Source organism: Periophthalmus magnuspinnatus, chromosome 22 (genome assembly GCF_009829125.3).
Source record: "Periophthalmus magnuspinnatus isolate fPerMag1 chromosome 22, fPerMag1.2.pri, whole genome shotgun sequence".
Lineage (NCBI taxonomy): Eukaryota > Metazoa > Chordata > Actinopteri > Gobiiformes > Gobiidae > Periophthalmus > Periophthalmus magnuspinnatus.
Genome location: NC_047147.1, coordinates 14,665,936 through 14,683,693, shown reverse-complemented (window position 1 = coordinate 14,683,693; position 17,758 = coordinate 14,665,936). Strand labels below are relative to the sequence as shown.

The window sequence follows — 17,758 nt, the reverse complement described above, 5'->3', positions numbered from 1 at the left end:
ATATGCATACAACTGTCCTATTACCGTGTCCATGGAGGTAGCAGCCCTCAGGTCGGATAAAAACCCCACTTCAAGCAGGTGAAGTAGAAAGCTTTGGTCTTCAATGCCGTACACTCTGTCCAAAAACAGCACCATGGGAGCCTTGTGGTCGGGGCAGAAGCATGCCGACATGTCTGGCTCTGTGACTGATCCATCTGTACAAGGAAAAAGGTTATGTTTACCTAAAATAAAGCAATCTACCCTGGTGGGAGGCAGTAACAACGTCATGTGAATACAGCAGGGCCAGCCTATAGGACATAATAGCATGTCTTTTCTCGTTAGGGGAACCATGTGTATTCATTAGGCTGCGTGTGGTAGGCTTTTCTAAATCCATTGGCCAGCGTCCTCCCCTTGGGCTGCCGTCAGAGACTGTGTGGCAATGCTCACAACAGCAGATTTAAGACGCCCGCTTCTCCATGCTTATGCAGATCAATCAATGAGAGCACGACAGCCGGCTATATAAGTGATCAGGCTTAGTCAGAGCTATAGAAGTGTGCGGTAAAGCATTGTGCTGATTAAATAGGCATGAGGAGTGAGACCAAATCAATAACCTTCTACCTGGCAGAACTGTATGTGCATGTTACTGTGTTGGGAAGAATACTTTGAAAATGTTACAGCATACTGAATACCTGCATTAAAATGTATTATGTAATGTATTCCTCTGCCTGGTCCAATCAAAGGGCTGTATTCTAAAAACATTACTCACTTCTGGCGTAAAAACAGCTTTGTTTGTTGCATTGTTTGTACTACATATATTATCACTAATTAGAGGAGGAAAAATTGCAAATGCACGCACCACAAAATTGATGTTTTCCATTTTTCTCACTAACAGATTGAAGCTTAATTGCATGATCAAATACTGCAATGTATTGTTTTTCATTTTAGGAAAGTACCTACCGTGTATTCTGAATACCACCAAATGAGTAACTGTACCAGAATACAGTAACTCAAAATTAAGATTCTTAATACATAGTTTACTTGTACTTTGTATTTAGTTACTTCCCCGCACTGGTTACTAAGGTATCGAATTGTATGAAATTGTGGACATGTGTTTACAATGTATGTAGTTTTGATTGAAGTATTGACTGTATCCTTCATGAAAGTATGCATCTTGTGAATCTTGGCTGAGAAACAGTGGCTCCCCTTTTACGCTATAGCGCAACTTGGCTCCTTACAAATCTTATGTTCCCAAAGATGACAAATGGCTTTAAAGAAAGGACATTTTGCAGAGTGGCAAACATCCAGCTGACTCTGAAAGCATTGCCAACTCACTTTTACAAATCTAGAGATACTATCAAGGATGCAAACCTCACACCTTTGTTTGTGATGGGCATTTTGAGTGGTATGCTGATTATTCCAACCAGGTCCTCTGTAGGTACAAGAGACCGCAGAATGGCACGAATACGCAGGGCTTCACCTTTCCCTTTGTTGATGAGCTGAAAGTAGTGAATAGAGAGAATTGTAAGTGACTGAATTTCTGCAATCAGGCTCTGTCCCCCACGTATATGAGCAAAAATTTCTTGCCCCAATATATTGTATTAGCAGCTCTTGAGGTCAAAATAAGTCAGCTGCGTGCTATCTGCATCAAATTAGAAAGGGCTGTCAGCTAATCAGAAATCTCACATTAGCATGCTAGTCGCTGTTAGCTTTACCGTCTCATTGCTTTGACTACATACGATAAGTGAGGAATAACTTTGGACTGTAAACCGTTTTTCATGTTTTTAAGACAGTAAAAATCAGGTATTCATGATCACAAAATAATAAAAAATGTATAACCTTACATGCATTTCTGGAGCACAGCGCCCCAACAGGTCAATCAGAGCAGAGTAAAATGACATGATTGCATTGCCCATGTGCACCACCTCCTCTTCATCATCTCCGTCTGCAGACCTATCAATGTCCAGCAAAAGGCACAATATAATTTACAGGATATACTATGTTCAAAGAGGGCAAGGGAATTCTTAGGGGAGCAGGCTACAAAAATAATCCTAAAAGTAAACCTCTGACATTGATTTCCTAAGCCAGGTTTGATTTTGATATCTCACGCATCAGAGCTGACTCCGTGGACTGAGCCCGGGAGGTCCAATGCGGGTGTCTCGGAGATCTTAATGGCTTCTTTCATAGCTGCCAGCAGACCGTTACCCCCCTCTCCCCTCAAAGCAGGACCAAAACACTCTGGACGGCGGATTAGCAGTTTGACCACCACACTGGAGTTCTCCTCTACACTTTCACCTGGAATAAAGACAGGACAGAGGACATTTGAAAAGTCAATATACAGGTATAAAGCATAAATTATTCATGTGAGGTATGTGTAGCCCGGGGCTTACAATACAGCTCTGTTTAGCCTTAAGCAAAATGATATAAAGCATTTGAACCTGCCTAGAAAGTAAAAGTTAAATATTTTTAGAGGTTACACTAGAGGTATATATTAGAGGCGAGGTCAGGGCAGGACAGTTTCCATTCTCAAAAAGGGGTATAAATTCCCGACCGGGACACATATATATATATCATTGTAATGTACCTACAAGCGAAATAAATCAAAACAATAGGACAATACCATTAACGAAAACAGCAAATCTCAGAAAGGAGAGGTATCGCTCTCCTTCAATAGGATTCCAGCCAATGTCAGGGTACCCTTTGGAAAGTAGCATAGGGCAACTCTGAAGACCACAGCCGGCCAAGTAGGTAACCACCTGAAATAGACATGGTATAAGATAATTAACTGAAATACACCCAAAACAGATACATAAAAATAAAGGTATTCTCACTTTGTCCAGATCAGGTTCCTCTAAAGCTAGAGCCAGCCCATTGTTGTCCATCACTGAAGATGCTGCCACATCCAGCGGAGTGGATCCTCTCATTGCTGGTGAGGCTGGGTGAAGAAATTATAAATAAATTGTGGGCATTTTTATTATTGAAAAATGTTGGTATTTTAGTATTGCAAAGACAGCAGGGGGTAGTCTTGCCTTGCATTTTCCCCTACACTCAATGCTAATCTGCTAACAGCTAGATAAAATAAAGATCTACAAGGTGTTTTTTTTTGGGGGGGAAATACAAATACATAAACTGTGTCCCATTGAATGTGTGTGTCAGTGGCCTCTCTGGGCCCAGCAGGGTCTTACTGATGCTACTATTGCCTGACTTGACTTGGATATTACACCATGCCTAAATCTTTCAGTTTCTATAACAGTTTCTATAACTAGTACCAACGATAATGACTGTACATCACACTATGAATGAGACATGCGTTTGTTTCATTAAGTAAATAAACCAAAAGTCTACTTGGTTTGCGGAAAAACTTGGATATGGAAATGTGGAATGTGTTTTAATTTAGATCACTGATTCTGTAAGTTCGGATTTGTCATTTAAAAGCTGCATTTACCTAAACCCACACTGCTATTTTCCAACAAATAGCTCAGGTGATCAAACATGGCTTTCTGGTTTTGCCGACTGATGCGACAGAAGTAGCAGAGAAAGCGGCAGCAGCTTGCGACCATCTTGGGGAAGGCGATTTCCTGTGGGGCGGAAAAACAGATGAATTAAACATCACAAACTGTCACAAACAGAGACTAGGAACAAACAGCCAAAATCTGGTATTTTCAGAAGAGCTGTAAAACACGCATTAAATCAGCATAATGAAGACACCAGGCCATCATTAGTCCTGCACACTGTTAACAAATCATCTCTACAGGTAAGTTACAAACATGACAGTGCTGTAATGTCGGAAGAGCTATTGCAGGTGTCATTTTTTCACATACACATGAAAATAAATATCTGACCTGGGATTTATCTCCTCCCAGCACATTGACCATGACCTCCATGACAGTCTCATGCATGCCCAGGATTCTCATTAGGTTGGGATGCTGATAAAACACCTTGTTATTCATGATGTCACTAGAACGAGGAAGAAAAAACAACATTATGAACGCATTGTCTTGATTTATAGCTATAACCGGCTAAACATTCATCAGCCAGTATATTGCATCTAATGAATTCTTTTTTTTTGTACTTTACTGTTCAACTATTGCTATGATAAGCACATTAACTGATGGTTTGCAGATTCAGACTGTGATGATGTCGTAATCCCAGATGGGAAGGATGAGTCAGTTTTCCCTATTCATTCAACTATGAAATATCCAAAAAGTAAAATCACAAATGCTCAACATGATCATTTCTATTATTTGTTAGACCCATGTACTTGCTATATTATAACAAAAACCTGTATTAAATATTATTGGCCTATAGAACGCCGTGCTGCCATCTGAAACCCAGCTATAGTAACTTACCTGAGTCCATTGATCATGAGCTTCTCCTCCTCCTTGCCCATGCGCACGGACAACAGAGACCTGATCTGTCCCAGAGAGGCCAGCAGGTGGATGGTGTCCTGCACTGAAGCTGCACTGATAGTGTAAGTCTTCCTCATAGCTCTCCTCAGCTCTCCGATGCTGTCGTACTGCCTCCTCAGCAGACTGAACATCATCCGCACCAGCTTAGGGTCCTGGATGTGGCACTCCTGGGTCCAGCTCACCATGGTCTGGGAGATCAGCTCCTTTAGGTTTGCTGGGAGAAAAATAGAAAATACAAATACATTATGACAATATAATAATACAGTATATACATATGCAGAATGTAAATGGGTGAGAATAGTCAGTGTATGAGGTATTTTGCCTAGGTATGGAGCAGCTTGCATCACTTCATCACTGTATGGTGTGTGTTTAGAACATAGGCATATATGGATAAACAAGTCAAAGAACTAAAAAATAAATAAACAATGTCAGTTTCTCAACTGACAGGTCTGGAGTTTGGCTGGGTCACATAAGAAAAACAGATTGGAAGCTATTAGATAAAGTGTTGACCTTAAAATACCCGACAACAAACAGCAACTCAGAGCTGAATTAGCTTCTAATTTCTGGCATCGATAAATGGATTCCTGCAGATAAGTGTTTTAAGACAAGGATTAAAGAAAAGAAAAAGAGACTCTCACAGTTAAAATACTACAGTTGTCAGTGCTTTGCTCAGCTTCGGTTAAGGTTACAGAGGCGCAGTATCATTGACATTTATTAGAGATAATCAACCTAGTTTCAGCAAAAATGTTATTAGCTTGTACTGTGCCCGATGAATGAAGCACAACAGCAGTGCTAAGCAGAGAATCCTTCTTATGTAAAGAATGAACTTGGACCGGAATATTAATAGCCCTGCACGGGTGAATGGACCGCTCATATGTAGGTTTCCCCGAGGCGCTGTTAAAGTAAATCAATCACTGGCTGTATGTATTCTGGTGTGAGGAGATATATTAAAGTCAATTACAAATAATAAAAATAGAAGCCTAAAGCAAAATCGACTTTCTTAAAGGAAACGTAATTAGCTGATTGTGTTTTTAAAGCCCATGTCAGTTTGTTTAATTGAGCGGTTGTTTTTCTTTTCTCCAAGGGTAATGGACACCAGGCTGTCAATCAAAGCATGGTGTGTGTGTGCAGAGGTCAAAGAGAGAGGGGGAGAGAGAGAAAGAGGGGGATAAAAAGAAAGAGAGGGAGGGAGAGAGACAGACAGAAAGCATGAGAGAGAGAAGAGAGCGAGAGAGAGAGAGTGAGAAAGAGCATGAATGAGACAAGAGAGGGAGAGAGAGAGAGAGAGGGAGAGACAGAGTGAGAAAGAAAGCATGAATGAGACAAGAGAGGGAGAGAGAGAGTGAGGAGAGAGACAATCTATTATAAATGACAAAAGTTAATCAAATGCCGCAGAATACTATGTTTGTGTTTGGCACTACGTTGATTATTACCTCTTCCTCCTATCTAAAGGCAAATTTAATATGACCTTGAATGGATGTCAGTCAAGTAGCAAACTTACAAATAATCCATAGTCAAAGTTGTTCTTTGTTCTGCTAGTAGCTGGGCCACTCTTAGCCGGATTAAAACAACATCAATGTAAAACACTAAATTCACACAACCTTGTCCTAAAATGTAAAGTGATGTTCCGAAACTGAGGCTGCCACCATAAAACAGTCTTTTAATCAATCCTCTTTTACTCAAGCACTCGCAGAGAGACCCCAGGACAGAGAGAGAGAGAGAGAGAGAGAGAGAGAGAGAGAGAGAGAGAGAGAGAGAGAGAGAGAGAGAGAGAGAGAGAGAGAGAGAGAGAGAGAGAGAGAGAGAGAGAGAGAGAGAGCCTGGGCCAATATCTTTGGAATGATATGTTTTTTTAAAAACACAGAGGTGGGCTGCATTTACTCAGTACATTTACTGCAATAATTTAAAAATATATATACTTGAAGTAGTTTTCAGACACTACTTTTAGATCCCACGACAGTAATATCATGGTGTAATAGTACTTTGTTCTTACAATTGCAGTAATCGCACTTAGTACTCTGCTGACCAAGGTCGGCACATTGTTGTCAGGACAGTTATGCTTTAAAAGTTACTCTCATTATCACAATTACTTGAGAAGTAGTTTCCTCAAATACTTTTTTTACTTGAGTAATATTATTTTGAAGAAAAGGCACAAAAAAAATTGACTATAGATTTAGCTTGAAAGTAGCTGTAAATGAAGAGAAAATGTGCAGAGAGGCCATAAACAGCGTCTGGACTGGTCCCTGGGACGGACTTTGTTGAATCTAGAATTTAAAGCAGATCTCATAGTGATTTGTTTTATAGTCCTATGAGAGTCTATATAAAAGTGGTTGGCTTAAAATGCTTGAGATAGGCTTGCTGCTCCTCGCTCCCTCTCATCTCTCCACATCTTGTCCCCTGTAGAGCGCTGCCAACAGCCCAAGTTCTTTCCTCTGTAGCATCTCCCCAACAGCTCTACATTAGCATAATAAAATTGAAAAGAAATTGAAATGTAAATGAGTGCCACCCGGCGACATGGTCCACCTGACGCCGGCTGACAAACAAGAGGCAGGTTTGAGGGTGCTAGGAGCAGCCGCTTTTCATTTTACCACCCACAAAAAGCACTAGCAAAATACTTGAAAGGGATCGTGAACTAGCACTAACAATTGTGGTGGGAAATCAATGATGAACTACAGGATTTAGATGTAAATACCAGCATCTGCTTTGAAGGAAAACAGTTCAATATAGAAGGTGAGGAGGAGTGTTTGAAAAGCATGTGTATTTTTGCTTTGCAAGGATATTGCCACTGCCAGCCTGGTACATCTGGCGCACACAAAGAAGCTATGATGAAACCATTAGGAACTAATAGGCCAAGAATATTTTGATATGGATCTGGGGGTAAGGCGTTTGTATCTGTACAACTGAACAACATGTGGTCATAAGAGTGCAATTTACAAATGGATTTATCAACACTAGGAGGAAGGTTATCAAGTCCTGTCTTTACTGTGGCTGATATTAAATAGTACCAGTGTCTATAAATTTTAGGAATTAGTTACCAATAAAGTTACCAATGAATCCCTTTGTGATTTGCAAAAAAGGAATTTCTCTTTTTAAATATAGATTTTTTTATTGTTTCAAGCTAAATTATCTGTCAATGAAATAAGATTTTACTTGATAATTGCAATCTTTTTATATATATATTTCCCTACAGTTTCATATATTACAAGTTAATATATGGAAACAAATCAAATACACTGAAAATCATACTAGTCAAAACTCTCTAGCATTCTGAATTCAAGTCTATAAATACGTCTGTCATCCTTGATCTTACCACATAACAGAGTGTGGATGTACTACTCACATGGGGCGGCCTGCTCCTTCTTGGTGGGATCCTCTGCTTTAGTAGCCTGGCCTTTGATCTTGTTCACCAGCATTAGCAGTCGACCTTTGATAGATGTAGCTTGCTGGTCTTCGTCTTCCTCCATTGGGATTCCTATACAGCAGAAACAACTTACAGTGAACAGGCCCTTCCCCTTATGGCTCTGTGTCATGTCATGGTGTGATATGTAGCACTTTATACAGTTATTGTTCCAATAACATGGATCTGCTTTTCTTCTGTTAGCTGAATGTGTGCGGCAGGTGTGGTGACACTTGTGCTCGGTGCGGCAGGGAGGAGAACGCCATTAGGATCAGTACAGCCACAGGGGGCTGGCAGTTCAATAATTTATCAAAACATCAAGATGTCGGAGCAATCCAAGTGCCACTCGGCCACCGCAGCTGAGAGCATCCAACAGAGAAAATATGGCAAATGTGTCAGAGCGAATAGCTGTAAAGTGTTCCTACAGTATCATTATGTGATTATTTCTTACATAAAGCGATGTTACTGTGCTCGTCTTACCACAGTGAAGCTGCAGCTGGCCATGGAAGTCATACAGCTCCTCCTGGATATCTGAAGGACACGGACAGTCCTCTCCTGTACTGAACGTGAGCAGCATGTTGATCTACAACACAGAAAACATATTAAAGAGGTGTTAACTATATAAAAAGTAGCCAAATGTAAACAGGGCTTTGGAAAACTATCTATCATAAAAGACAGGTCTTGAGTAATACCTGTTGCATTTGAACAACATTATGAGCATCAGCGTAAAAGGGCTCTCAGGTAAGATTTTTGATGCTGCATAAAAGGCTTTTTAGAGTTCAAAATATCACTTTGCAATGTAAACAACATTATGCAGAGATGAAATGGTCAGAGTTGAAATATAATGAATATATATATATATATAAATACATTTGCACGAGATTAGCTAAATTGGTGCAATACACTCACCACCTCTAAGTGGCTTATTTTCCATTCTTTGCCATTTGAGATCAAAGAATATCAACATCAATATGACTATGACAAACTTAAACCAGTGTTAAGCACAAACAATACATCAAAGCCACACAGGAATTCCCATTTTTATAGGAGATAAGTATAAAGTGGCTAACACGAATCCTTCCTCTCTTAAGTGACTGGGAGTAGGGAGAAGGCACAAGGGAATGCAACCATGTATAGAAAATGCAGTTATGTAAATGCATCAACTGAATCATCTTGTTACATGCACCATTTGTAACAGGGGCCAAGGGCTGATCTGTGGTCAGTGGCTGCAGATTCAAGACTCTCATTGGAGCAGTCATTAATAACCCTGGCTCTATTTTTGGCCAGTCACCTTTGTTGGCCATTTGCACCTTTAAACCACAGGAGAGCCGGTGACGTCAGCCAGCTGACTTAATGGTTGCTACGGTCACATGAGCAAAGGGAATGGAACGAGACATATTTGTGTGGCAGTGTGGAGCAAACACAGTCATTACAAACACATCAAATGCAAGGTATCACAAATAGACTAGGATTATAAATATGTTGTCACAGAGGGTATCATCAAAATTCATAGCCAGGAGATTAGTGTGTTTTTGGTTCCATTTAAAATGTTCACAAAATATCAGTAAACGGATCAAAAATAGTTACACAATTGTACTATGTCACTGTGGTTAGTTTTTCAAGCCATTAGCTAGAAAAACTAGAAAATATGACAGAGAATTTAAAAATAAAACAATCAAATGCAAAATGTTACTGTTTAGAGGAAGTATGTAGGTTTTAGGGCTGTAATCAACTTAAGATATTCTTGGTCAACTAATTGCATCAATTAGTCGACTAAAAGGGTCATGACTTGACACTGGCAAAAGGTCTCAGAATTATTAGGATCTCGGGCAAAAATAACTGTTTATATAGAGAGAAGTACTGGTAAACAGCATCTTCATACATGAAAAGGCAAATAAAACTCTCCAGTTACTCCAGCTATCACACCCCATGTCCTTTCTGCTGTTGTGCACATACATTCTTATAATGCAAAAAAATAACTGTGTGTAAAAATGTGGTAGACTAACTAAGGACTACTTAAGGACCCCCAATGTTTCTCTTGTTCAAGTAAAGAAAAAACCCTATAAACAACCACACAAGTCATTTGTTCTGACTGGCAGACACTCTCTGACCTGTTCTTGTGGAGGGGAGCGAAATTCTTTGGTCTTTTTGGCGGTGACAGCAGCGGACATGTTGAGCGCCTGCATGAGCTCGTTGTAGCGAAATTTCTGGTTGTACTGGAGCTTGGACACAAAGCTGTCGGAGAAGGACACGATGGCCTCGATACGATGCTTTAGCTCACAGTCGCAGAAGTAGTGCAGCAGGTCGCACATCTGTGGAGCACTCCGGTTATATTCAAGTATTTATCACTCACAGACCGCTCAGATAGCTTTAATATCTCATTAAGTAAACTGTCAGGAAAACTCAAGAGACCATTTAACACTAGCCATTTCATGTTCGACTAACTTCTGATGGCTCTATTAAAGTACAGGTGCATTTAAAACTGTAGTATGGAAAAGACATTTTCACATTAGTCAAGCTAAAATCATTTCCACATGAAAAGCACATACTTGTATTATATTTAAGATTAAGTTATGTTTCATTAAAATCCAATATTTATGCCTAAAATGAAGCAGGCTTTAATGAGGAAATCAGGCCGAGTGAGGAGTGATATTTGGCCATCAGATTTTTATGATGCAAAGGAAAACAATCATGTAAATCATGTATATATGCTATAGCTGTATCAGTGAGGCGCAGGGCAATTAAAACACAAAATTAGGGCACACTCACTTCACCAGTGTATACTAGGGCCCAGCCATTTATTGAATTAATTTGTTTAAATTAATAATTAAGATTATGAAAAAATGCAAAATTGTGAAATAAAGGATTATTATGAAAGAGGTTTATCCTGACTTACTTGCAAAGCAGTACAATTAAACAACTGATATTGTAAACGTTTGTTAAATAATAGGATATGATAAGAATGAAAATGTAAAGAGGTTCTGCTGTTTGAAAGACTAGCAGTCCTTGCTCTGACCTTGATTAAAATGAATGAAAACCGTAATTGTCCAGTGTGTGCAAAAAAATCAAGATTTTATTTTTTAATAATAATAATAATAATAATAATAATAATAATAATAATAATAATACATTTTATTATTATTATTAAAAAAATAAAATCTTGATTTTTTTGGCCATATCACCCAGCTCTAATATATTATAAATTAGTGTTGAAATGTGAATGTTTGTCTTTGTCAACTGAACCACAAAAAAGCTTACTGTTGTATGCACTGAGGAAAACCAGTCTGAATAATAGTCATGTCAGCATACCTGTCTCTTGACTGGCTCTGGAAGTCTCTTCTCCAGCAGTCCTTTTATTGTTTGCTTGGCCTCTTTTGCTGCCTTCACCTCCCCTGCCTCCACAGCCTTTTCCTCTGCCCCGGTCAGACCCTCCTTGTCGGTGGTGCCTGTGGTTCCTTTCTCCCTTGTGTCTCTGAAAACATTGGGGTCAATGAGCAGTAGGACCTTATAGACGTCCTCACTGGCCAGCACCCCCATAGTAAGCAGAGTACTGATCAGCTTTAGGATGGGCACAAACTGGTACTCCACAGATCCTCCAACAGGGTCACGAATATAGTGTCCTCCACCTTGCACTGCCTCTGTCAGCATTGAAATGGCTTTGGCCTTTAGAGCATCCAGTGGGATTTGGGGGCTGTACAGATGCTCCCTCTTGTTGCTGATAAAACATGGCGGAGTAAAATGTAGCCGTGGTTTGAGCGAAGTACTCAGACCGACCCCTGGAGGGAGGTGTTTTTTGGCAGAATCTGAAAACAGGCGTATGGACCGAGTCTCGGAGGTAACAGGAATGATAAACTCATCCTTCATCGTAAGCCGCGCCCCCTTGGCTGTCTCCAGGTGGATGCTGATCAGGACGGTGTAGTAGCCCTCTCGGAGCATGCCTGGCAGGTACTGGTTGTCGATGGCGTACATGAGCTGTGATTGGTCCAGGTGGCTGCACAGGACGTGGGCCACTCGGAGGTTGCCCAGGGCACAGAGGGCGGAGTAGAGCTTCAGCGTGTGGTAGTGGAACTTCCTCAAATCCTCCTGCTCTGACAACTCCATGATATCTACACACCTGAAAATAAATAATTTAGGCTTATGGCAAGTCTTTACAAATGAGAAATCACAGTTAAGATTAGGGTTGTTAAAGTATCCAAACTCAGGCACTAATTGATAAAAGTATCAATAGAATAGTTTTAGATTGGTATTGATCTATATCTGACAATCAGTATCAAGCATTTTTAGAAGCATTAGTAGTAAATTTTAGTAGCATGTTAACATTGCTGATGTTATTTGTTTAATTGGGTGAGTGGTCCTAGTTACCAAATTAACAAATTAATAATTGTGCGTTACAATGAAGCCTTGATTATTTAGAATGCATACAGCCTATATCAGATAATCTCAAACATAATATCTTAGGTGACTGAACTAGCTTCCTAAAAGTAATAAAAGTAATGTGAATAACAATCAAATACATCTAATATAATAGAATACATTATATAAGCTTTCATAGGATACCTGTTCTCCTCTGGTATGTGGACAGCCAACATCTGCAGTGGTTCGATACATTGGACCACCCAGCCGTGCCTCTCGTTCACCCGGGCTGTCTCCACTTTGAGAAAGATGTTAGGCATTCGGCTCCAGAGCACAGCTTTAATCGTCTGCACGTCCAAACGCGGAGGACACTGGGGCACGGGGTTTTTGTGCTCACTTTTAAATATGGCTGACGATAGTGGCATAGCATTCTGGGAAAATAAATATCAATTACAACAGCTCAGAGAGGTAATTGGCAGAGAGAATTGCATGAATGTTTTGGAAGAAATGATGGGTTACCTTTATTTTAGCGAGTTCAAACTGGAAGAGGTTAGGGCTTGTGGGCCGGACAAAGACTGCAGGGAAAAGCTTAGTGTTTGGTTCGACCTGCAGCAAACAAAAAGTTTTAAAGAACAGCACGACTTGCAGAACGTGCCTTAATAATGCCCCATTTGCTTCCAGCTCTTAGTGTCGGTCTGTGTGAGCTCTATTTAAGAACGTCAACCCGCACCGTGACTCAGCGCCCATGAAGTCATCCAGTTCATGTGAGTCAGACCATAAGACGATTATGGGCTTTGAAATCGATGTTTGACGACCAATTTTGTACAGTGAAATATGAAAGATATAAAGGAGCACATAATTCTTTTAATGTGTGTAAGTTTGAGTAATTAGGGAGCACATGAACCTGGTCTTAGTCATACTGTCAGGCTACTTTTTAAAGAGCAGACATATTATTTTACTTTTATTTTTCAGTTTTTCCTTTTGCTGCACAAAGGAGTTAAACAGTTTTATAATGACAAGTAATTTTTGAATTTGATCTTTCTTATCTTTATAAAAAAAATAAATCAAATGTACCTGAGACATTGTACCAATCCATAGACATTGTAATCATAACGCTTCCTTATATTTTTTATTATGCTTTAAAGCACTGGTCAGAGCTAGGATCTGACTTTTGGTTAGTGGGAGAAAACGCAGAGGGGAAGTCAACATATAAACATATACTTCGATAATTATGAAATTACTATGACTATTTAATCTGCTGTTCTAGTTCCTTTACCTGATATGATGTAGTTATCTCCTTTCCATTTACAGAAAAGGAGACCATGCCTGTAGCGAGATCTATGAGGCATCCTATCTCCAGGTCTACATTTGTGCGAGTGGTGGAGTGGGCAGTGCTGGTCACATCTCCTCCCCACAACATGTAGCAGTTACTCCTCCTCACACTGTCAGAGCAGATATATGGAATTAATATCTTTAGTCATGAAATATGTATGACCTTTACAGCAGGCTTACCTCTCGTGCACTCGACCCCGCTCATCTCCTAATGTTACTGTCACTGTGCGGTTTTTGCTGAGGTTGAAGTTGTTGCTGTAGTAATGGTAGTCAGGGGTCACCCATCCCACCCATATGCACGAGGGGTCCTGACCAGCAAACACCCTCACACAATGGTAATACTGGAATAAAAATATAGAATGAATGATGGCATTATGTAAAAAGAACAAAAAGAGGGAATAGAAACATGTAAATTGTACCGTGGTGATGGAGCTGTAGTCCACTCGTCTGCTCTCTTCACTGTGCCTCACAGATCTGAGAGGATATCTATGATGGAAAAACATAGGAATTTTCAATGTGCATATTTACAATGTAAACATTTACTGCAACTCGTAAAAAATGTCTAATGAACGAATATAGTATTTCAGTTTTAGTGCAAATTATTATTGCAGAAATATTCATTTGGTAAAAGTTTACGTTAGAGGTTTATTCTGTATAACTGTGTTCAATAGCCATTGACTGTTTTTTTTCCCATTTATACTCTCAATCAGTGTTTGTACCATGACATTAAATACTGAACATTATACCAGTCAGTCAGTGAGAATTCCAGTGGCTAACTGCTGTACGTTAATACCGCAAAATGCACAAGTAGTCCAGCAACAGTTAAATCATATTCTATATAGATATTATATATATTCACTGCACTTCAGCCATCACTATGACATCACCGTGACTTTTGTGGAAGAATACCACTGCATGCATTAAAACTGCATAACACACTGCTCCTCATTGTTTAATGCTTAGTTATCTTAACTATTATAATTATTGCATTAATAGTGCTTTAATTAGTAATTAATATGTGGTCCCTAAATTAATGTGTTACAGTTTATTTTTAATAACAAAAACAAGTATGTATGGATTTTTTTAAAATCAGTTTGAAATTGTAATTTATTGATGCAGACCAGTGCATTGAAGTATCTCAACCTGTGTTTGACTTTGAGTGTGTCGTCATCATGTATCCCGTTCATATCCACCACAGGGCAGGTCTTAAACATGGAGTGAAATTCCACAGGCATACTCAGGCGGCAGAACACCATGTCTGCATTACTGTTCTGGGTCCCAAATGTCTTGTGTGTAACTTTCAGACATGGAGGGCTATCGACTGTGCCATCAATCCTTGTAACCTATCAAACACAACACCAATTTAACATAATACATCAAACAAACAAATTAGCAGACAGTTCCCTACTTGTCCTTACTGCTATGTGATGATGGTCTTTTGGCACGTTGAAGAAAGTGGGCAGGCGCTTGCTGAACCACATAGTGACCTCCCGGTTCATATTAACAGCAAAAGGTTCAAATCCCTCCTGAAGGCCACACATTGTGTAATATTTGAAAGTGCTGGCATCTTTCCCCAGGTTCATGCGCCCCACCTGGGAGAGGCCGAGGCTGCAGACAGGGATGAATCCTGAAAGACAAGGGGAGAGGCGATCAAAAACATTTCCAAAATCACACACACAGCCAAAAAGTAAAGTTCAATTCAATTCATTTTATTTTTGTAACGCCCAAAATCACAACAACAGTTGTCTCGAAGGGCATTCATGTTTTGGTTGATGGGGGAAACCGGAGTACCCAGAGGAAACCCATCCAGACACGGGGAGAAACATGCAAAACTCCACACAGAAAGGCCTGGGTGACCCGGGGATCGAGCCAAACCTTCTTGCTGTGAGGCATGAGTGTTGCCACTCAGCCACTGTGCTACCTACACACAAAGTGCTGGATTAAATACGAGTGATTCATTTAGATCAATACTATTCTGATGGTGAAGTTCAAAGTGAGGTGAGCAACAGGAAATAGTTCAGAATAAAGACAATAAAGTTTTAAAATGCACAAACTTTTCTGGTCCGCTACCACGCTTGCTTTGCCTGGCATATTCAATAGAATAGCAAATAACTTATCTATTGTGCATTTGTTCAAATACGGGGGGTTTGGTGGTCAAATACCTTGAAAAACATGCATGCTTAACTGTGAGTGACCTCTCCATAAATCTAACCTGTAACTTGGTCTGGTGGCGTCACCCACTTGTGTCCACAGTGTTAAATAATTTTAATGCCATACTGTTGAACATTCCAGGCAAAGCAATAACATCTCCACGGAAACAAACATGTGGAAGATTCTCTACCATAAAAATCACATAGTGCACGGGACAAGATGGTTTAATCCATCATCCCAGCAGGAGTGGTCCAAGGTAAAAGAGATTTGTACTTTTATTAGGCCATGGTGTTCTTTTAGTTGTTAATCAATTTTGATCAATTTTATGCAAATTTCTAAAAATAAATATTGTTTGCTGTGATTCAAATATTTATACAGTAGATTTATAAAGTGGATTTATGTATATCAAGATGCCAACATCTTAGTTAAATTCTCACCATCTTCAGTCTCAAAGTCGGTGAAGCAGAGCTCAGATCCCTTTGTTGTAATGAGGATCTCTCCATTCAGAGTGAAGATCATGGATTTGTCCTCCATGTTGATCATACATCCCACCACATCTCCAGCGTGCCAGCAGCGACCAAACAGACGGCTGCCCATGTTCAGACAATGGCCCTATTGAGAGTGGACGCATTAGCGAGACTGATTTGTCATTTTCACTGCCGAACACTAAAAACCACAGCAAATACATGTACAACAACAGCATCCATCAGACTCCACCGTCATGTCAGTAGTAATGTGCAGTGCTTACCCTGTGTCCGTCAAAAACAAAAGCCAGCTTATCCGTGCCAAGTTCCACATCTGGCTTACATCCAGGTCGGGCCCATCCCACTCGCATGTCGCCTCCTGTCACTGCCTCAAATTCAAAGTACCATTTGCCCGTCTTTACGGCATATGTCCTCTCCACTCTAAAGAAGCGGATCTTGTCAATACTGAGCCTCTCCACCACATGTCCTGATGAATGACAGAGCCAAGACAATTTGCATGAGGTTTATTTTAGGGATGCACAATTCATTGAAATTTTATTCAAATTGCAGTTTCAATTGTCACTTTTATTGAATCTTAAAGAGTTCAGTTTTTAGTAGATTGTTCTCTGCAAACAGAAATTGGTAACCTTTTAATTTACTGTACACCACTACAAACATGCTCTGAAATTTATGAGATTCATGCATTATATTAGCATATTTATTATTTATTTATATTCAAATCTTCTCTCAAATCCTAATTAATTTGTTTAAAATGTGCTCTGTGAAAGGAACCCTAGTTTTCTGCATTCTCTAAACCAACCAATAAATAATGCATGTGCATGTACAGTTCTTTCCATTATATACTCAGGCAAAATCTTTTATCTTCAAAAGGAAATGAAACCACATTAAATTCATTGCCGTCATTCTACATAGTGGAATTGTATTAATTGAATTAGAAAAATAGTCCTAATAAGCATATTTTCATACATTAAACCCACCACTTTCCTGGTCTGAGGGCTCAATATTATAACCGTAGCCAATCAGAGTGCGGATGGCCTCCCGCAGGCTGTCCCTGTTCGACTTCTTGGTGCGCTCATCCAGCAAAACATAAGGAACCAGCCGAGGGTTCCGCTTGTTCTTCACATCCTGCAGAGAGAGAGGCAAAGCATACAGAAACAAACAGAATACTGCTCAGACTGGAAATAAAAGGCTCCGCTCATGGGACGATCAGGCAACTCTTGTGTTTGTTACAACTCAGCTGTCACAATTGGAAATAGAGAAGTTAATTGGCCATGAGTTTCAACTGGGATTCTGGGACCGCTGAACAGTATGTCTGCTGGGTGTCTGTGGAAATGCTTCAGTTGTATGATCATTGATTTATTAGATTCATTGTAATTACATAACAAATGCTTACATTAACAATGATAGAAAGGCTGGAAACTACAAAAAAGAGGACAAGAACCAAGAACCAAGAGGACTGTTAGTAATAGAAATGCCATGAATTTAAAGATTAGTGAACTGTAATCTTTGTTTATGTTTTAAAATATGTTCTATATAAAATGTGTGTATGTGTTTTTACCAACATAAGGAAAAACACTATATCTATTTTTTTTATATTTTAACATATTATTTTTTGCCCTCCTTTAATTAAATCCAACCCTCATATAGAAAAGTTC

At 39.6% G+C, this 17,758-nt stretch overlaps 1 protein-coding gene across 1 annotated transcript in view; it reads right to left on the bottom strand.

Annotated features, from left to right (window-relative positions):
* LOC117390176 (ryanodine receptor 3-like) overlaps positions 1-17,758 on the bottom strand; it is a 109,414-nt gene that overhangs the window by 32,354 nt on the left and 59,302 nt on the right. Inside the window, exons 27-49 of the mRNA XM_055231285.1 lie at positions 17,081-17,228; positions 16,367-16,569; positions 16,056-16,230; positions 14,886-15,094; positions 14,611-14,810; positions 13,887-13,953; positions 13,648-13,808; positions 13,412-13,577; positions 12,655-12,741; positions 12,340-12,566; positions 11,092-11,896; positions 9,894-10,094; positions 8,263-8,365; positions 7,726-7,857; positions 4,326-4,599; positions 3,819-3,933; positions 3,422-3,554; positions 2,808-2,911; positions 2,597-2,732; positions 2,085-2,271; positions 1,821-1,929; positions 1,355-1,475; positions 25-194 (exon numbers count right to left, since the gene is read on the bottom strand). Coding sequence (XP_055087260.1) covers positions 25-194; positions 1,355-1,475; positions 1,821-1,929; positions 2,085-2,271; positions 2,597-2,732; positions 2,808-2,911; positions 3,422-3,554; positions 3,819-3,933; positions 4,326-4,599; positions 7,726-7,857; positions 8,263-8,365; positions 9,894-10,094; positions 11,092-11,896; positions 12,340-12,566; positions 12,655-12,741; positions 13,412-13,577; positions 13,648-13,808; positions 13,887-13,953; positions 14,611-14,810; positions 14,886-15,094; positions 16,056-16,230; positions 16,367-16,569; positions 17,081-17,228 — 4,233 coding nt within the window. The remainder of the gene's footprint in view (positions 1-24; positions 195-1,354; positions 1,476-1,820; positions 1,930-2,084; positions 2,272-2,596; positions 2,733-2,807; positions 2,912-3,421; positions 3,555-3,818; positions 3,934-4,325; positions 4,600-7,725; positions 7,858-8,262; positions 8,366-9,893; positions 10,095-11,091; positions 11,897-12,339; positions 12,567-12,654; positions 12,742-13,411; positions 13,578-13,647; positions 13,809-13,886; positions 13,954-14,610; positions 14,811-14,885; positions 15,095-16,055; positions 16,231-16,366; positions 16,570-17,080; positions 17,229-17,758) is intronic.